Source organism: Lithobates pipiens, unplaced genomic scaffold (genome assembly GCF_037356315.1).
Source record: "Lithobates pipiens isolate NorthernLeopardFrog02 unplaced genomic scaffold, aLitPip1_a1.2 Scaffold_23, whole genome shotgun sequence".
NCBI lineage: Eukaryota > Metazoa > Chordata > Amphibia > Anura > Ranidae > Lithobates > Lithobates pipiens.
Window position 1 is genome coordinate 79,376,165 of NW_027507785.1, and position 22,510 is coordinate 79,398,674.

The following is a 22,510-nucleotide window of genomic DNA, read 5'->3' on the forward strand; positions in this document are numbered from 1 at the left end:
CGCCAAACTGTTTTAACCCTTTTTCGACCACTAGCAGGAGTTAAATCCGCCCCGCTAGTGGCCGAATGGCACCGCTAAAACTACGGTAAAGCAGAGCTAAAAATAGCACCACTTTACCGCTGACACCCACCTGCCCGCCCCAGTGTGAAAGTAGCTTTAAAGTAAAACAATAAAAATGTAATATTCCTTTAAATATTATGCATGGGGAGTCCCATTAGTCTGCCTGTAACGTGACGCATCTGTATGATGTGTTTTACAGCAAAATTACATTTCTAAACGAAAAAAATTGCTTGTAGCTGTAATGTATTGCCAGCAATACAGATGAAAAAAAATCAAGGATAAAAATTGGCTTTGGGTCTGGTATGGCTTTTAAGGGGAACTCCACAACAAAATAAAAAAAATGGAGTGAGGTCCCCCAAAATTCATACCAGACCCTTATCCGAGCATGCAGTCTGGAGGACAGGATGGGGGAGCAAGCAAGCGCCCCCCTTTCTGAACCATACCAGGCCACATGCCCTCAACATGGGAAGGGTGAGTTGAGGTCCCCCCAAAGAACATTGTTCCCATGTTGTTGAGGGTTGAGGGGGTCGTTGGGCGGAGGGGCTTATCGGAACCTGGAACCCCCCATTAACAAGGTGACACCCAGGTCCTGTCCCCCCTCTATGTGAATGGGTATCGGGAACATTGTACCCCTACCCATTCACTAAAAAAGTGTCAAAAAGTATACAAAAGACAGTTTTTGACAATTTCTTTATTAAAAAAGAGAAAGAAAAAAAAAAGTGTCCCACAATGTACATCCCTCGTCAATTACGTTGCCTGACGGACCTGAAAAAGTGAGAAAAAAAATAAGGGGACCCCAAAGTACCCCCCCATGTTGAGGGCAAGTTGCCGGGTATGGTTCAGGAGGAGGGGGGGTGCTCACTTGTTCCTCCACCTCTTTCCCTGGCCTGCCAGGCTGCTTGCTTGGTTAAGTGTCTGGTATGGATTTTGGGGGGGGGACACCACGCCAATTTGTTAAAAAAAATTGGTGTGGAGTTCCCCTTAAAATCTTTGCCAGACCCAAAGAGCCTGGTATGTATTTTGGGGGGCCCCCGGGCTGTTTTTTATAAAAATGTTGGCATGGAGTTCCCTCCCCTGGGGACCCATGCTTTTTTTTTTCTTAATTCTGTCATAGGGTTCACCTTAACCAATTTAATGCACTGTAGTATATAATGTACACTGACTGCATTGTATATATATATATATATATATATATATATATATATATATATATATATATATATATACACTAGACTGCCTGCACTGTTTATTTAGTCTACCCGGAATGCAGAGTATATGTATATATATATATATATATATATATATATATATATATATATATATATATATATATATATACAGTATCTCACAAAAGGTTCAGATTGTGTCAAGCGTGTGTGGCAGAAATCAGGTGAGGAGTACAAAGACAAGTTTGTCTTGCCAACAGTCAAGCATGATGGTGGGAGTGTCAGGGCTACATGAATGCTGCCGGCACTGGGGTTCAGTTCATTGAAGGAACCATGAATGCCAACACGTACTGTGACATACTGAAGCAGAGCATGATTCCCTCCCTTCAGAGACTGGGCCGCAGGGAAGTATTCCAACATAATGGCCTCAAACACACCTCCAAGACGGTCACTGCCTTGCTAAAGAAGCTGAGGGTAAAGGTGATGTACTGGCCAAGCATGTCTCCAGACCTAAACCCTATTGAGCATCTGTGGAGCATCCTCAAATAGAAGGTGGAGGAGAGCAAGGTCTCTAACTTCCACAAGCTCCGTGATGTTGTCATGGAGGAGTGGAAGAGGACTCCAGTGGCAACCTGTGAAGCTCTGGTGAACTCCATGTCCAAGAGGGTTAAGGCAGTGCTGGAAAATAATGGTGGCCACACACAATATTGACACTTTGGGCCCAATTTGGACATTTTCACTTAGGGGTGTACTCACTTTTGTTGCCAGCGGTTTAGACATTAATGGCTGTGTGTTCAGTTATTTTGAGGGGACAGCAAATTTACACTGTAATGCCGCGTACACACGATCAAACAATCCGGTGGAAAAGTCCGGCAAACTCAAGTCCGCCAAACAATCCCCCCGCAGACTCGCATTTCGGCGGACAATCCGGCCGTGTGTATGCCAGTCCGCCGTACTTTTGAAATGAGCGGACTTTTCCCGCCCGGAGAAAAGTCCGCTTATTTCGAGCGGGTCTCCAGGTAGGCGGGGCCCGCAAAGGAGACTTTGCTGGCCCCGCCGCCTGGTATGGACTTAAAGGGGAACCCCAACGCCGAAAAAAATCGGCGTGGGGGTCCTCTCCAAGTCCACAACAGACCCTTGTCCGAGCACACTACCCGGCCGGCCAGGAAAGGGGGGGCGCTCCCCCTCCTGAGCCGTACCAGGCCGCGTGCCCTCAACATGGGGGGTGCCTTGGGGAAGGGCCCCCCCACCCCAAAGCACCTTGTCCCCATGTTGATGAGGACAAGGGCCTCTTCCCGACAACCCTGGCCGTTGGTTGTCGGGGTCTGCGGGCGGGGGGCTTATCGGAATCCGGGAGCCCCCTTTAATAAGGGGGCCCCCAGATACCGGCCCCCCACCCTATGTGAATGAGTATGGGGTACAATGTACCCCTACCCATTCACCTGTAAAATACAGTACAAAAAAAACACAACACACAAGATAAAATAATTTATTGCACAGCTCCGGGGGTCTTCCGTCTTCGGGGGTCTTCTCGCCGGACTCCTCCGCTATCTTCTTGTAGCTCTTTTACTAGCGGAGGAGCCCGGCATTCTTCACCGCGGCGATGAAGAAGAATGCCGGGCTCCTCCGCTAGTAAAAGAGCTACAAGAAGATAGCGGAGGAGTCCGGCGAGAAGACCCCCGAAGACGGAAGACCCCCGAAGCTGTGCAATAAATTATTTTATCTTGTGTGTTGTGTTTTTTTTGTACTGTATTTTACAGGTGAATGGGTAGGGGTACATTGTACCCCAAACTCATTCACATAGGGTGGGGGGCCGGTATCCGGGGGCCCCCTTATTAAAGGGGGCTCCCGGATTCCGATAAGCCCCCCGCCCGCAGACCCCGACAACCAATGGCCAGGGTTTTCGGGAAGAGGCCCTTGTCCTCATCAACATCAATTCCCCAAGGCACCCCCCATGTTGAGGGCACGCGGCCTGGTACGGCTCAGGAGGGGGGGGGGCTCGCTCGCCCCCCTTTCCTGGCCGGCTGGGTAGCGTGCTCGGACAAGGGTCTGTTGTGGACTTGGGGGGGATCCCCACGCCGATTTTTTTCGGCGTTGGGGTTCCCCTTTAAGTCCATTCCAGGCGGCGGGGCCAGCGACGTGTCCTTCGCGGGCCCCGCCTATCTGGAGACGCGCTCGAAATGAGCGGACTTTCCTCCGCGTGTGTGGGCGAGTCCGTTCATTTCAAAAGTAGGGCGGATAGTACGGCGGACTTAGTACGCCATATTAGTCTGCTGAAAAAGTGCCGTGTGTGGGCAAGTAGCCCGTTCGGAAAGTCCGACGGACAGTCTGGCGGGAAGTCCGCCAGACTAAGTACGTCGGACATACCGCTACGTGTGTACGCGGCTTTATACAAGTTGTACACTCACTACTTTACATTGTAGCAAAGTGTCATTTCTTCAGTGTTGTCACGTGAAAAGATGTGAGGGGTGTACTAACGTTTGTGAGATACTGTAAATGGCTATATACTAATACTAAGTGGCTAATAATAATACTAAGTACTACAGAATGTATTGGTGCTATATAAATAATAAAACACACAGTGTGGTGGGCTCATAATCCTCATTATGGGGGTTAGGTTCTAGGATTTTTACCAAAAGGTCATAGGAAGCATGCATCCAGACAAAACCAGGTCTTGCTTATTGCCAATGGTATATGCTTTAACCATGAATGCTTTAAAAGATGAGTCTGGCCTGTGAAATGGTCCCAATTTGACTGTTCAAAAAGGCAGAAACAATAGGATTAATTTACTCAAGGAGCAGAGACTGTTCATTTCAGAGTGCTGTATGTTCAGAAAGCCACAGACTGATTTGCTGAAGCTCACATAGGGCTTCTTCCACAGTTCCATATGACAGAGCTGGGTAAATCAGGAGGAATCACATGGGAGAACCTGGAATGTTAGGTATTTCACCTGGTAGCCAAATAAAGTGTAAGAAGAAACAAATATATGCTGTTGGTTGGGGGTGGGAGTTAAGTGACCTTTTATTTTGACAGGCAAAGAAAAAAAGGTCAACTGAACCTTATTTACTAAGCATAAAAAAAAAAAAAAAATTCCAATTATATTTACAAAAAAAGATGCATTGATACAAAATACTCAAGAGACAGCTTACCAAGCAGGAATATGAGTCACTAAGTCTGTGGTCCAGTGTAAGTCGCTGAAGCATCTCAAACAGGGTGGCGTGGTCAAAGTTGCACGGGTTTGAGGAGATAAATTCATCCATGCCATGTTTTTGGGCTCTGTCAGCATCTGTTTGTTTCCATGTGTGGAAAAAAATAAAGTTTAGAAAAACAGAAACAATTTCTCTCTATTTTTTTTTTTAATCCAATGAGACCTGATAAAAAAAATACAAATATATCTATGTATAAAGTACAAAAAAATGTGTCTCTAGCTCCTTTAACTAGATTATCTAACATGAAATCATTAGCATCATATAAGGAAACATGTTATTTATTTAGGAACTTTTTAGGTAAATATGGTAATTATTATTCCTTTTTAATTTACAGTAGAGCACAAAGCTATATACTCTTTTTAAGTAAGTTATATTAAAACATTTTTATTTGTTTTAGTTAGAGCAAAGGATTGGAGCCTATGTCAGGTTTTTATTGCTTTCTGTGTACCTGCTGGAGAGATTTATCTTAATTTCCTGTTGGGAACAGGAAGACAGACAAACAAGAAACACATTTTTGGAAGCAATGAAGGGTTAGAACTTGCTGCTCAAGCTTTTCTGTCCCATGAACAACCGCTCCCCTCATTTCTTCTATGGGTGTCACAAGGACAGGAAGGGGGGAGACATACTTTACTCAGACAGGAGGAAAAAAAACTCACATTTGAACCCCTGACCCCCCCCCCCCCCCCTCTACACTTTATCCAAAATCAAACAAATGTGGGCTTTACAATGGCTTTAAGTGGATCTCAAATGAAATGTTCAGTGCTGAACACATGCTAGGATGGTGAAAGATCCCCCATCATTGAAACAAAGGCAAAGAGATATTCTGGCTGGAGACTGCATCTTCTATCCTAACTATCATTCCCTCTCTACAGAAAATTTAAAATGGACACAAGACAGTAATGGTCACCACAGAATGGCATTAAAAATAGGGAGAAAGTCATTTTGAAAACATACCTTTGTGCATAAATTCAAATCATTCTCAGAAGTGTGCAAACTACTCGTGAATAGGGATGGGTTCAGGCATGTTTGGATCCTAGTCCCTACCCACCCAAGCAATCCCACCAGGAAGCCGTCACTGCACATCGCCAATCACAAGCAGCCTAGTCAGGGCATGTGTATGTGCAGCTGCAGGCCAGCAAAAAACCTCACTTCCTATGACTGGCGGCGTGCAGTGATGGCTTCCAGGTGGGATTGCTCAGGTGGGTTGGGACTAGGATTGAAACCTGAGCCCATCTCTAGTGGTGAACATAATCTGCAAAGGACCCTTTGTAAGATGATTTTCAAATATAGTATATCTAAAGCCAACACTTTTTTGTTTAAGATATGATTAAAGCTCCTGTCAAGTTTTTTTTCTTCAATTCATCTGAAGGCACAACAGGAAATGGGAAAAGATCACTTCAAAGCAAGGGAAGTCCTCTCTTGGTCAGCTGGCACTAGAAAAAGGGTTCTCAGTGAAGATTTCAAGTCTGTTCCTGTTCCAGTCATAACTGTTAAATTTTCTCCCACTTTAAATCCCAGTGACAATCCTAATCGGAACAAATGGAGAGGTTGAATCTCCCCAACAAGGACACATGCAGCAATAAAACCCAACAGCTGTTCTAACCCTTCAACACTATCCAAAACTAAAAAAAAAGTTCTGGTTTATTTCATTTCTGGTCTTAGATACACTTGAAGCGCTGGGAAATTGTATTCTTTAATTGATAATCTCCAAAGAGCTCTGCACTACGATGACATGACAAACGAACAATAAAGAATTCATGATTAATTAATTCTAATCACATTCTTTCCCTTGCCAATAACCCTTGATTTCACTGATGTTTACTGCCTAATTGGAAATCTTCTAGTGCTTGTCATCAATCATAGCTTGGTCGTCTTAGCCCTTGTACACACGGTCGGAGATTCCGACAACTTTGTCCGACCGTGTGTATGCAACAGTTTCAGACAAGATCCGTCGGACAAAATCCGACGGATCTTGTCCGAAACTGTTGCATACACACGGTCGGACAAAGTTGTCGGAAAATTCGATCTTTCAGAACGTGATGACGTAATTTCGTTACGATGGGACTACGTTCAGGCTAGTAGCCAATAGCTTTGATGTAGGAATTTGATCTGAGCATGCGTGGCACTTTGTCTGATCGGAATTCTCTACACATGATCGGAGTATGTCCGATCGGAGCAGTTTGTCGGAAAATATTTCCAGCAAGTTGGAAAATTTGGTCCGACGGATATTCCGACGGAAACAGTCCGATGCATACCACACACAGTCGGAATATCCGACAAAACGGTCCGATAGGACACATTCCGACGGATTCTCCGACCGAGTGTACAAGGGCTTAGAATGATAACCTTATTATTAATTTGTTTTCCTCTTTGTTCTACACTAAATTTAAATGTAACTTAAGCAACGAAATATTCAGTATACACTGTAATAGAGTTTAAAAATAATATGCTTGATTTCTTATGAAAAATACCCATCAATGATCAGAAATGGAAAAAATGGGTCAAGATTTTTCTGGCTTAATAGTTGAGCCAATTTTGACAATAATTCAAGGAGTACCCATTTAAAAGTATTTTCCTGATTTGTTTTTTGATGTCTATAAATCCATATTAAGCAATAATTTAGCTGATATATATCAAGTGCATTTTAAATGTTACCTCTTTTAAAATAATGTTACAAATATATTAACATTTGTATTAAATTAAGAATGTTGTTGTCTATTTGCTTAACAACAAAATGCTAAAAAGAATATTTAAATGTGACATTCAACAAACATTCACTGCAGGTGAATCTTTCTGCCATATGTGTTTTAATTTAAAGTGATTTAACTTCACTGAATGTTTGATGAGTGTCACATTCACTGCTTTTTTATGCCTTGTCATTTTTTAAAATATATCAAAAAACTTTTTTTATTGGATAAAATATGGAATGGTTAAAAACCCTGTCAGGTTCCTCATGTCCTTTGTGTCCCATTGGGAAGATTTCCCCTCACTTTCTGTTATAAAGACCGAACAGAAAATGAGAAGAAATCTTTCCAAATTGAGCAACATTCCCAAATGTTATCTTACACAGATGTCACTGGAACAAGTGTTCCCATTAGGAAGATTTCCCCTTGAAAGGATACTTTGCACGGCCTCTTTATTCTGTTCTGGTGACCACTAAAAATGTTGGACTTTTCTTCAATTTCATTCCAGGTGACAGCAGTTACCAGGAGGAACAAAGAGAACAAGGCCCCTTTCACACCGGCATGGCTTTGAAATTGCTCTGCTTCAGCAAGATTTCAAAGCCGCACATCAGTGAGATTTGCACTGAAAATTTCTTTTAACAGGAGTCTATGCAAGTTGCAATGAAATCGGTAAAAAGTAGTAGTGCAGGAACCCTTTTCATAATGCCTGTGACACGAGTCGTGGTGATATGAACGGTTTCATTGCTCTCAATGGGGTGTGACTTGTCATGCGATTTGGAAATGCCAAAAAAGTGGCTGCCAAAAACTGGCAAAAAAAATAAAATAATGTGTTGACTTTAGATACACATTTACAAATAATATAAAGATGCTGGGTTTGGAGGAGAGAAGCAATGCCATAAAAAAAAGTGCATGTCAATTTATATTTATTAAAGCTGTTGTTATTTTTATCAATAATGTAAAAATTGATTTTATTGATGCTTCACTGAAAAAAAAAAGGTTTATTTAAGATCATTACAATGATTAAGCACAAGTTACTTACATCCTCCAAGACAGCGGCCAAACTGTGGCCCATGGGCCGAATGTGGCCTTTTGCTTGCATTTACCCCCCTCGGGGAACATACCTCCCACTGACACCAACAAGCGAGTACCATACCTCCCACTGACACTAACAAGCAGGCACCATTCCTCCCACTGACACCAACAAGTGGGAAACATTCCTCCCACTGACACCAACAAGGGGCACCATTCCTTCCACTGACACCAACGGTGGGGAACTATGGCTCTTACTGACACCAACAGAGGAGAACCATTACTCTCACTGGCACCAACAATGGGGCATTTTTTTCTCCCTCTGACACCAGTGATGGGGCACTATTCCTCCCACTGAGACCAGCATTGGGGCACTATTCCTCCCACTAATACCAATCATGGGGCACTATTCCTCCTTCTATTGACTACAGGCACTATGTAATTTTTTTTACTCACACTGATGCTGGGGCATTTTCTACTTCCACTGGCCACTCCAGCCCCCCTAAAGTCTGAAGGACAGGAAACTTGCCCTTTATTTATAAAGTTTGGAGACCCCTGCTCTAGGACATTGTAATATAAAATATATCTTTATAAAAACAACGTAATCAAAGCATACTGTATGTAAAACTGTTTTAGTTTTGGATTGCACGGGGCAGGTTTAGAGGCTTTGTAAAGTTTTATTGCTATCTGTGTCCCCCTACACCATACAATTTGCTTTTCCTTTCCGTTTTCCTTCAGATTTACCAAAACCATATACTATGGGTTCAAACCTGAACACTTTCAATTTGTTTGAAATCAGGCAGGCCTTTGTACTACATAGTTAAAGGTAAATCTAAATAAAATCGAACAGCAAAAGTTGTAAATTGTGTAGCCAGCTTTAGTGTCTTGGTGATCCACATCACTGAGACAGAAAGTAAGTGGAAATATTACATTTTAGAATTGTCATGACGAGTGCATGAGGTAGGGGGAAATCTTCCAGTGGGAACAAATGTTCTGTTGTCAACTGTCTAAGATGTCAATTCAACTTATTTTAGGGGGGTTTCCTCTTACTTCCCTTTTACGTCTCCAAGACAGGGCGTGAAGAAAAATTGTCCCAGAAGAACACAGACATCACAAAATAGCATGATAGGGTTTCAACATTCTGTACTTCATCCAAAAAAATTACTATGTATACACTTTTAAAACAGAACACAAATGAAGATCACCTATTAACTAGCTAAGATGTTGAAGTAAAACTGGACTGCGAGGGGTTGATTTACTAAAACCGGAGAGTGCACAATCTGGTGCAGATCTGCATAGAAACCAATCAGCTTCTAACTTCAGTTTGTTTAATTGAGCTTTGACAACATAATCTGGAAGCTGATTGGTTTCTGTGCAGAGCTGTACCAGACTTTGCACTCTCCCGTATAACTAGATCAAACCCATGTGTATATGACTAAGGAGGAAAAAAGGTCTATTACGGTACATAATATTCATGAAAAATAGTAAATAATTTCTGTGGCTTAAAAAAGTTATTACTATCCCGTAAACATAAACTTATATTTATTTATTTAGTACACTTTATTGGTGAATGCAATGAAGCATGAAGAGAGAACACTGAAATAAAGGGAAGCTGTACTATTGAAAATGCCTGGCTAACTTTGTGAGCAGACATAAAAAAGACTCCTATTCACCGCTGAGAAACCCTCAATCCCCCACTGTGCCTGCTGTTAGAATTGTATAGCTTGAGTACCTAATCTTTTAACATATTTGAATTTAAATTGCAGTGCTCACATAAAACAAGTGCATATATCAGCAACAATGCCTTACTCACAATCTATAATAATCATTAAAATAAGCCAAAAGCAAGACCTTTGCAAAAGATTAAATGATGATACAGCCACTGCAATTTTACAATTTAAAAAGACTTGGTAAAAAGTGCTTTGCTGAACTGTGAGTTTACAAAAAAATGCAAGTCTTAGCTTGCAACTGTGCAAAAGCAAACTCTTACCACAATTTTTAATGAGAAGGATTCAAAACTACGAATTTTGAGAAAAAACTGGTGGTTGGTTTATTTCTTTAAAAAAATATGTAAAACAAATATATTTTCTGTTTTCAACAGAATAATACAAAATTGTATCAGCACCCCCAGCTAGAGGTGCTACACCAATGTACACAAATTTGTTAAACATATATACAGCTCAAGGGTTCTAAGCATAGCCCCAATGCCAAGCAAGCACCAGACTATATGCCCTTCAGCATTGGGTGGGGATTTGTTTTAAGTTGAGTTGTTTTAAGGCATGACCCAAAATATTAGGATCTCTCATACTGTAGTAATCACCAGCCTGATGGTGATGGGTGCAGGGCTCTTCTAGGCCTGTGTATTCACAAGAAGAATTGACTATGAAAGGAAAAGATTATGTGCAGCCTAACTGGCCTGCATTTGGGCCAGCAAATTGCATCTTCAAGTTTCCTAATAAATTAATCAATTAACTGATGACAGTGTGGAAATTAGACCTTGTGAATCCCCCAAAAACCTAAGATCCTGTTATCATTAATAATTGTGAATAGGAAAAATTCAAAATGCCGTTAACTAAAGACATGAAGAGGTTTTCTCAAGATAATTTAATGATGAGAGAGACCTGCATGGAATAGATGAAGCACTATTTGTACTGTATCGTATTGGATTTCTTAATACGTTGGTTAACAAGGCAAGTGGAATTTTGTGAAAACCATAAACATTCTAGAAAAAATATTCACATTGGGTAGATCTGGGGGTAAAACAGAACCTCTTTTACATTTCACTGGGGCATGGGTTGTAGGCTACTGAGTGTGGGAGGGGTGATTACCTAAACATAATTTGCCTCAAGGTCTACACATCTTCATGGGTCACTGAGAATGCAGAAGAACCTGATACCTGGCTGGTGTTCATCATTTTTGACACCCTTTTTAAAGCACCGATACAATGCTTAAGGACAAATGGGATGGTACTAGCCCAGTGAGGGACCCATAGGCTCACAGCCTTCCAGCTACAGGGAGACCAGTATATACATTTTGTGCTTTGAGGTGGCATCTCAGTGGTAGGAGAACATTTTAAAAAATGAAAAAAAATAAAAATATAGGCTCAATGGTTCCTATAACAATGATAGTTGTGAACTTCGTATAGTATCTTATTGCTGTAAGTTTATAACTTATTAAAAGTTTACTACTCAACATAAAAGAACAAACTTTTGGAAAACAAGGTAAACAGCCAAACTGTGATCTGTTAGGGTTAATTTGTTATAGGAGTAGAGACTATTTACTTTGTGTTGTGAATGTTCACTTTATAAGGTGATTATTCACTCAAGCTGGCCATAGATGGAGTGATTTTCTTTCCTGGAACCACGATGACAGGAAAGAAAATTGCTTGATTCCCACATCAACACAGTCAGTGTTAAATGGGGAAATCCCTTCCACTGAGCCACTGTGTTCTCTTGGTGGGCAAGGGAGGGGGGGGGGAGCTGTCCCCGCCGAGAGAACACAGTACTTAATACAAGCGGCTATAATGTAAAATCCGACAAGCTGGTTGTTTCCACTTGAGTACATTTAGCCTGTCCATACATGGTTCAAATCTCGGTGGCCATGATTTGAACCGTCCATAGCTGGCTTTAGTGTATTAAGGTGAATTACTGCCCAGCTGGATCATTCCAATGTGTGCAAGTAAAATCATTTTTTAAGTCAAACAGCAGTCTGGCACAAAAAAATAAAACAACAAGTGCCCACATCCAATATCCCAAACTGAACGATATACTGCTAATTTTATCTAGGGGAAAATAATACAGAAAAATAGGTATCTTATTCCTCGGTCTTGTGGCAGTTGGTGCTCTGATCTTCCCTTCTACCAGTGGCTCCTGCACTGTATGGGATAACGTTGTCAATGGGGCAGCAATATGACCTGAGAAAAGGAGCGGTTTCAGGGGACAGGTCCCACTGGATAGAAATCGCACTGTATCATGGATCAATCATGAATTAAGGTGGCACTCTCTATTCGAAACCACCAAGACGAAATTTGAATTATTAAACTGTATAAATGTCAATATTTATTTTTTGGGCCACCAAGAGTTCCACTTTAAATTCCCTTGCACATGACTGGGTATACTCACAGCTTCACTAAGATAAAGTAAATATTCACTTTACAAAGTTAACATTCACTTTGATAAGCCCATGATCCTCTAGTAAATTAGCTCATTGGGCTGTCTTGTGATGGTCAATTGCAGTGTTCATTTTGGAGTCAAATTTTGATTTTGTTTTAGTTAAAGTCTTTTGACCAAAATTACATTTTACTTTACGTCTTATTTTAGTCATCTGAATTGTTTTAGTTTTAGTTGTATTTTAGTAGATGAAAATATTTTCTTCCACAAAATTAATGAGTAAGAGAATGTTTATATAAAAATGCCACACATGCTGTTTACACGAATGTCATTCTATCCCAAAATTATATAAAATTATCTTAAGGGGAAAATAGTATTGGGCAAAAAAGAGCTTCATTATTTTTTCTAGTTACTTGTTTATTTTTCATACAAAACAGCTGAAAAAATATACCATTAAGGAAAAATATAACATACTGGCCTATTATTTCAAATACATTGACATGAAAAGAAAAAAAAAAAAAACAGGGAAACAACGGATCTACACACAAAGACACCAAATAAGTTTGCCAACCTGAAAATTAGGTGAGGTCATGTGATGTTTGCTTTTAATATTTCCTTCAAAGTAACTATAAATTAATTTAAGAAAATCTAAACCATAAAACTTATATATTTCAGTTTACCAGTTCTTAAATAGTGTGTCTGAATTAATTTTTTCCTTTATTTTCACCTGCGTTCCTGCCAGTAACACACTTTCTGTCCTAGGGTGATAAGACTCACTCGCCACACCTTCTATAGAGGAACAGCTTTCTCACCCTAGATCAGTGATGGCAAACCTTGGCACCCCAGATGTTTTGGAAGTACATTTCCCATGATTCTTAAGCATTCTGCAGTGTAGCTGAGCATCATGGAAAATGTAGTTCCAAAGCATCTGGGGTGCCAAGGTTGGCCATCATTGCCCTAGAGTCTCTGATTTAGAGTACACATGCTTTTCCCCTTCCTCAAGTCAATGACATGGAGTGGGGTGATAGCTGGGAAGCTTAGTAGGCGCGATCAAAAGGTATTCTTCCTTGTTTGCAGAAAATGTACTTAGCTTGAAAAAAATCTAAAAATGAATGCAGCCACCACAACTAGAGACTGGTAGGCTGCAATATATACATTTTTTTTCTCTTGGGTTTAAATATGCTTTAATGCATTTATTGAGAACATATATAATCATTACTAGTTTCTGATAATACATATCTTTCATTAGAAATATTACAATAGATTTTTTGGTTCGAAAGCTAAATGTGCATTGAAAAAATATTCCATTAGTAAGAAACCCCTATGGGTCTTAATCTGAGTTTTCTGCTAATACAATAAAAGTTAACACTGAAACTATTATGTTTTAAATACACTTTAACAAAATATTCATGCAAATAAAACATCCAAACTTATGTTTGAAAATGAGAAACATTTACGCTAGAAGCACTCATAGATATGAGGTAACCGCTGCCTGGTCAACACATTTCAGCTGAATAAGGATTTGATGCTCATATCTATAGCCTCCAGCAAACTGTCAAAGATATCTTTGGCTAACTGATCAGAAGAAGCTACCATTCAGCCATGTTGGATATTTTTTAGCTGAATTTATTTTTCTATTTCAAAATGCTATCAATGGAAGGTTGATATCAGGTTTCATAATTTAATTATAGCTCATGCTTAAGGAGGAATGTACTAAAGGGCACATTTTACACCATATTAGCAAATTGATTGCTTGAAACACCAAAACGTTTTAAAGAAAAATGTGTTACCTCTTAACTTAAGTGAATTCCACAATTTTTTTGAGCCAAGATACTTAATTGCCCAGCAGATCCAGCAGTGTCCTGCAGAATATGCTCAGAATTCTGCCCCCACTTACTCCCATGGTGACATCTTCTTATGTGATGTCATCGAGAGGCCTGGGCCATGGGCCTCTCGATGTTGCGGATATAGGCCCACCCCCTCCTTATTTCTCAATGAAGGACTATGGCAGGGGGCAAAGTGGGCATAATGCATGTCATTTGCCTAGGCAAAACAAGGTAAAAAAGAGCACTCTGTATGAAGAGGAGGGGACTAGGGGTGGAGAGGAGGTAACTTGTATTTAAGGGTGAAGATCGGCTTTAAGTTAATGGCCAACTTCAGTGAAAAAGTTTTTGTTATTCTGTAAAAGAGTGCTTGGGAGCCATAAACACACTCAGATTTTTAATTCCATCTCACTGGGTAAATTAATCCCCGTTTCCTGTCCCTGTGACATTCAGAGAAGAAATGGGGACCAGCACAGAAAGCTCAGACAACAGAGAAAACATTGTCAGAAATTCAATTTTTCCTCACTATACAAAAAGTAGACTTGGTTCTAATTCCAATCACTTCCTATCCTGGCAGGAACTGAGGACAATCTGCCCAAAGGTTATATAAACCACATCTTTTTCTTGGAATTGCCTATTTAAATTGCTCTTAATTTGATTAGATCTTTAAAGCAAACCTACTGTAACCAACATTTCCAAATAAATATATATTTCAGCTTAGCTGAAATAGAATAAAGAGTACAACCTTGAGACCTTAAAATAAAATTGATATCATTTTGGAGGTAAAGTATTCTGCATTACAACTTCAGCATGTTTTATATCTTTACTAATTTCAATAAATTTATCTTAAACAAATCCTGGTAGAGTTTTTGTTGATCCATCGATGAACAGTTTTCATACAGTCTGATAAAGTACTAGAACTAAAACCTAAAATAGCTAACAATTAAGGCTTATCTATACTATGAAGAATTGCAGGAAACTGCAAAGTAACACACGTGATATGGGTTAACCTGTATATATTATACAAGATATTTCATGAACGACCGGTAATTCATAAACACAGTTCATAAGAACATATGTAAAAAAATTGCATGCTTTGTTGTGACTTGCGCACACTTTTGTTCATGCTATTAATGTGGAATGTTAAAATTAGGTTTCATGCGTTTTGGCGCTTGAAGGCAAGCCAGTTAGAGGATGGATTATAGCAGGCCTACCAAATGCCGAAAAGCTTGAAACATCAATAGTGGATGTAGCAGATACGAGTTGATCATACAATAAAACATAGCAGTGAACTGAATGGAGTGTTAAAAATTTATGTCAAGCAGAACAAACAATCGTCAAGATCTCACAAGATAGCGAATGGTGCAAGTACTGAGATTTCAATCCAAGAAGTCCATTCATTCGTTCTCTCATTCATCCTTTCCCTTTTAACTTGTGTATATATTTGTAGATATTTTTAATAAAAAAATAGCAAACTCCAGCATGGTATCATATTGCAGCATTGCTTGCTGGAGTCCTATTCAGACACTCAAAAAAAGAATATTGTTTCTGCTTGAAGAAGTGGAGATTAAATTCTGCCTGCTATCCAAGGGGAATGTAAGCAAAATAAAGGAGAGAAAGAAAGAAGGAAGGAAAAGGAGTATTGTATTCATGGTCAGGAGGGAAGACATCACCTGCTCCTTCTCATATTGCATTCAAAATACTCCAAATACATATTTGCCAACTCTCATGGCCAGTAGATTGTATGCCTTCTTAAGTATTTCAAAAGGAAAACTAATATTAAAACAAAAATGTAAATTAAATACATAGTTATAGTTGAATAAACTAAATGTCAACAGAGGAACAACGGAACTTTGACATAAAACAAAGACAAAATGCATTTTTTTCAATTCTCTCTTTAAAGGCACCCTTACCTCAATTTTCTTGCTGTAATTTGGACAGCATAGCAGCTATTATTTTTCATAGGTAACAATGTCTGAATATATCATAGTATATGTCAAATCTGAAAGGAATTATTAATGTAGCTGTCTTTCTATGAACTTTAATCTGTTGGGATCCATATAAATAAAATACAAAATTCGAAAAATAAACTGTTATTTGGATCCCCCAAGCGAAAAATAAAGGCAATTTAATTTGCGAAGATTAACATTCATTTTTATTTATTTTTAATGTTCAACATAAGAATTCTTGATATATATTGAAATTAGAGTGCCTTCAAATTTAGAATTTTCAAAATATAACAATAATACTATAAAAGGTTTCATGCAAAATAAAACTAAAAATTGGCCCATTGTATTCTCAAAATCATATTCTTATATTATTAACACTGTTTTCAGACAATGTAGTATATTAATATGCTAGATCAGTGTTACAATTTCTCATTGTATTATTTTTAAGCAGCAATATAATATAAAAGTTGGAATAACACTTTTGGAAAACTTTAAGATCTATGACTCTTGGGAAACAATTACAGAAATTGGTATATTGTCGACAACATGGCTTTGGCAATCTTAGGATACTTAAAAAATACTTCAAATGACTGAGAAGTTGATTTATAAACTGTTCTAAAACATAACTGGGATGGAGAACATTTTTTTTGATTGAAAAATATTACACTTTGTATACCATGAAGATTATTACTTCTTGTATGCACAAAAGACAAATTCAATTTTAGGCACTCTAGCATAAAAATAATTTATTTCCTAGGGAATTATATATATATTTTTGATAATATATTTGTTGTATTGTATTTATAATGCTAGTGTTTTCACATTACTTTTCTTTTCAGGCTACTTGCAGGCTTAGAGGGTGATTAATTAAAGATCATCAGGCTCGGTGCAGTATAGAGTAACCATTCACAGGTGCCCAACATTGCCAGTAAAGCAGAGCATGCAAAAGTAGTGCTGTTTGAAATCAAGGTTGTTCCAGCTCAAATTTGGAAAACACATGAAAAGGACAAATAATTTCTTGATATGCAAGATGTATTGGATAAGAAGATATTCTTAATGTCTCTTTCCATCTCACATACTAAAAGCGAACCTCATTTACCACCAGACACCCCAAGTAGAGTTTTTTCTCAGGTTAATGTTAGGTGAACAATTTTCCTGCTGTGAGGTTGACTTTCTAGGTGTGTCGGCTTGGCAGATGTCTATGTGAATTATTCATACACTTTAGACCACCATGTTATATCTATGGCCATTATGGAAATGAAAGGCTCATATAATATGAATAACTTATCAAAAAATGTATTGTTTTTGAATCAACTACTGCTGATCTTTATATGGCCGCCAACAAAACTCAGGGTGAAACACTACTGTGATTATATAAGAACTGCCGTTTTCTAATAGGATAAGATTAATTCTGGCAAAGACTTAATTGAATTGAATTGGGCATGTTTAAAATAAATAAATACCATTTAACACATAAAATCAGTGAGGTCACACAATCCATAGGATATAGTAGAGAAGTGTGGAGAAGGAATTAACCCCCACCGGCACCCAGACACACTACCTCTTACCCTCCGCTTTGGACCCTTTTTATAGGGGTCAAATAGGCACTGAATGAAAGAAAGATCCTTCACATGACCACAATCAATCCAGTGTTAGCAGATGTAGCCAGATATAAGCAGTGTGGATGTCAGTCCCCACACTTGATCCTCGTATTTAAAACGATAACTCCACACATAATGTCAACCCATGTAACAAAGGTGAAAGAGCCTCATGGTGTAGTATTCTTATAAAGGTTGTTTAATTTAAATAACAATAGTACACTCACATGTTCCGAGTAAGAAACAGGCATTGAATACAGGCTCTAACCACCAACAAGATGGCCACCACATCCCGGCATACACTGTCGCCACGTCATGTTACTCGTACAAGCTCCTCCCTGTGAGTTACGTCATATACTGACGTCGTCGCATGACCACACTTTCTTACTATACCCTATGGACTATATGATCATTATCCACACCTGATGAACAGAGGGTTTATGAATTGTTTTTCAAGCACTGCATCTATTTTTTATATTGTTTTACTTGTTGTTCACTGATATTGTGCTGGCTGCTTGAATTTATTATTCGCATATGATTTTTAGGTTTATTAAGTGCAGCAGACACTTTTTATACATAAAATAATTGAACCTGACTGTTTTAAAAATGGATACAAAATATATGCCCTGTAGTTACCCACACCTTTAGAGGAGAAAGGAGTCCAGGCTTTGGGCATTCAATAGTTAAAATAAACTTAACAAGCAGCCAATGAGCTATTGCAATCCCTAGCCGCAGGCACTGTGGAGCAAGTAATCCTCAATTTTTACAGCATAAAGCTCAATGTGTACAGCATACTTTCAGTTTTATTTCAGCAGCTAAGGGCATTCTACTCCCTCTTTTCAACAGTGAGTTGGAAGCCAGCCGGCATTAATCGCTAATATAAAGGCACAGCAGGTGTGCATAGGTAGAGGGGAGAGCAGAGTGCTGAGACCTGACATGTAAAACGTAAAGTGCCCCCCACTTCATCAAAAGTCATATCAGCATGTAGCTCTGCATGTTGATATTAAATCATCTTACACTGGTTAGTTAAGGCAGATCTTAGATGTGATGACTGCATTATGGGGCGCTGTAACCCTGGCCCCACATATATTTCAAGAGAATGCTATATCGCCATTGCCTTTCCCTTTAGATGATGTGGTTTGTTACATGTTCCAAAAGTCAGACCCAGAGTTCCCGGAAATAAAGGGAGATAGATTTATGTACTCTAAGGCCGCGTACACACGCGGGGACTGTTCGCCCAACTTTGTCCGCTGAACAGTGTTTCGGCGGACAGTCCACCCGTGTGTGGGCTTTCAGCGGACAGTTTCAGCGAACAGTCTGCTGAACAAAGTTTTTCGGAAATTCCGAAAAACTGTCCGCTGAAACTTGGTTTCAGCGAACAGTCCCCTCGTGTGTAGGCTTGTTCGTCAAACTAAGTTCTGCGCATGCTCAGAAAGGATTTACACGCCGAAAGTTGTAATGCAGTGTATAGGACGTCGTATTTTCCGTCCCGTCGTACGTGCCGTTCACGTCATCGCGCACGGTTTCAGCAAACTGTTCGTTCGTCGTGTGTGGGCAAGTCCGTCCATGCTAATTTTGAGCGGACTGTTTGCTGAAACTGTTTGACGGACAAAGTTGAGCGAACAGTCCCCGCGTGTGTACGCGGCCTAAGGCCTGGTTCACATCTATGCATTTTTTGTGCATTTTGAGTTTTGCAGAAACACACTACAGTCCATTTAACATGGTTTCCTATAGGTCACGTTCACATGTGTGGATTTTATAGAAAGGGCCAGGGACTTTTTTTCTGGTTTTTGGTTCTTGAATGGATCAAAAATACTGTATTGAAAAATGCAAAATGCCCCTGGAATATACAAACTGTAACATGCATAGGTGTGAACCAGGCCTAAGTGAAAATGGGCACTGTAAGAACAATGGGGGGGGTATGCAAATAATTAAACACCTTTAATTATCTACATACTGTATATGAGTATCTGTTTGTACACCACATTTACTAAATATTTGTTGTAGTTGTTAAGAATTACGTTTCTTTTTAACTGCTTCTCTTTTGAACATTGAGGAAGAATTGCTCCACAGTGACTGCAAATATACAGGTCTGTTAGAGGTCAATGAGGGCTTGATTTAAAATTTGTGAAAAATATGTAACTAATGACATGTCCATAGCTTTCTAATGTCCATAGCCTGGCCACAAGTCTACTGTAAGGCCTCTATTATACAGGTGCTAAGGCCTGTACAGCCATTGGTTTGTGGTGCTGGAGTGCCAGGAGTTGTATACAGGCAGCATATGTAACTCCATGGGGATGCAGCAACTGTACAGATACTGAAGCTTGTCCTAAGTTGACAGGTGTGCAGGAGCAAATGCATAGCTCCCAACTGTCCCTGATTTGGAGGGACTGTCCCTGATTAGGAGCAATGTCCCTCTGTCCCTCATTCCTCCTGATTTGTCCCTCATTTTGGTCTGCTCTATATAGTTATAAAATGCACTTTTTATCCATCAAAAAGTGTTTCCCAGTGCTAAACCTTTCATCTGATTTCTAAATTGCTGCAGTTATAAATTACAAAAGCCAATATAAATGCATAGTAGTGGTAAAAAAGCACTTGTGGGTTTAGGCAATCTTGTTTTTTTGTACAATTCTCCTTTAAGGGGGCGTGGTAGGGGATGTGTCCTATGCCTGCATACTTTTGCTGATAGGTGTCCCTCATTCCCCTCTCAAAAAGTTGGGAGGTATGCAAATGAGCGGCCTGAACACAGACATTGTGCATTCACAGCTGCTCATCAGCCCCTGAATGCTTGTCAAATTAGGACAAGCAGCTGTGTCTGTACACCAGCTGTGTCCTGGTAGAGTTGCATAGGCTGCCTGCAAACAGCTCCAGCCACATCAATAAATGCCCGTTTTACACAGTGCCCATGCTAATGAGGCCTGATAGCTATACCTATACCCAAATGTTACTATAGGACAACTGGGTCTTCTCTTGCTTTGTACACTTAAAAAACATGATCGCTGGTCAAGACTGATGGGAGTGTTTTAGGAATTAGAAAAGATTTCTGTGTTGGTCAAAATCTGAAACCTTTTTATGTTAATAAATCATAAACTGTGTAGCTAAATAATATTTCCCATCAGTATTTATTTTTTTTATGGTTCATTTAGGGTTAGTATGCCTTTAATGTTTTCCAACTTGCTGCTGCACATTACAGGCTTTTGGGTCAACTCATCCATGCAACATACTAAAACACCCAATGAGTATTACAAAACAAAATAATCAAATGCAAATGCCTGGAGCTGTGCAAGATGATCTGTCTGCAAGCATTACACAATCCATGTGATGTACATTTGTGAATAATAACAAAAAAACTGCAAAATGAGGTCTTAACTGATAATAGGTCTTGAAGAACGCAAAATACAAAAAAAATAAAAAATAAAAACCAAACAAATCTGGATTAAGCAGCATCATATGATGCTGAAGTACAAGCCAATGAGAGAAGGCAATTATGCAAACATCACATGCATTTAAAATTCAGTATGGAAACTTACAATTCAAACCTAAATTTAGGAAAACATGAATAGTTTTTACTACAACTCTAAACATGAGATAGATTTAAAAGAGAGAAAAAAAAAAAAAGCACATTGCATATGTCAGATAATCTGGTCAGATTATCTGAACTGTGCCATCTATAGGGAGCACTTACCCTTCGGTCCAGCTAGAAGTTAGCAGGGTAAGAAGAAACAAACCAGAACAACATAAAGACTTAGGAAAGCAGACAGGGGCCCCAGTTTAGCAAGCTAAAATGTAACTGTCACCTACACGCCAAGGAGGCAGTCACTTTAAGAGCTGATTGAATATTCAGTCAATTCTCCAGGAACTAATGGTATCACCAAACCCTTCAACATTCGATGCCTTGAGCTCTGGTCATGTCATGTGCTCCTTGAGAAGAGACAGGCTGGCGTACTTAAAGCTGCAACGATGACACCTACTTCTGGCAACTGAGAAGCCAAAGTGTCCAAATCTGCAGTGGTCACTAGTTTCCAAGAAACATGATTTTGGATATTCAGCAGGCCCACAAAACGACTGCCTCCACTGCATGCAGATGAAAGAAACACTTTAAATACTAGGCAAAGAATGAAAAAGAAAACTGTCAGAAGTTTTTTTTAGTTTTTTTTTGTAATTTTTTTTTTTCTGTTTTTAAACAACATGAAAATATGTCTATGGTAAAAATGATTTATCTTGTGATAGAAGTGCCTGATCAATAAATATATGTAAAAAAATGGCAGTAAAATTCAAAAGGTTCAAACATAAATGCAGAAAAAAATCAACTTATAGAGCATTTTTTGATTTAACAAAAATAGAAATAGATTGGATTTTTTAATGATATTTCTGGGTAGGTGTTTGATTGAATGTTCTACTGCGACAGACAGGACAGACAAAAGGTGCTTGTGGATAGGTGGTCACTTTTATATAGCTTATGCAATTCAATAGTTTGGTGTGTTTTCTCAATGACAGCCCGTATCATTACAATATATGTATATATATATATATATATATATATATATATATATATATATATATATATATATTAGTTTTTTTTTTTTTTTACTCGGTACTGAGAGAGATAAAACACAAGACAAGAAACAAACAAACAAAAAAAAAAAGAAAATAAAAAAAAAAACATAGGGAAGGCACTGGACCTTTTCCCAGTTAGCCAAATAAAAGTGATTTGTGGAGTCACACAAATGAATGAATAGCAGGATCTGATTTCAAGTTTTCAACGCAAATAATGGAATCCACCCTTAGTTTCAGAGCTGTGTTACCTCCAAAAATACATTTCATTGTTTGGACTCAAAGTTAAAATTTTCAAACTGATCTGAAAAAGTGTAATTTTGCTACCA

At 39.1% G+C, this 22,510-nt stretch overlaps 1 protein-coding gene across 23 annotated transcripts in view; it reads right to left on the reverse strand.

The window, feature by feature from the left end:
• The window catches only part of CADPS (calcium dependent secretion activator), a 624,105-nt gene that overhangs the window by 221,455 nt on the left and 380,140 nt on the right, over positions 1 to 22,510 (reverse strand). For all 23 annotated transcript variants that reach the window (XM_077451917.1, XM_077451920.1, XM_077451911.1 and 20 more), the window contains exon 12: positions 4,376 to 4,512. In XM_077451917.1, coding sequence (XP_077308043.1) covers positions 4,376 to 4,512 — 137 coding nt within the window. The remainder of the gene's footprint in view (positions 1 to 4,375; positions 4,513 to 22,510) is intronic.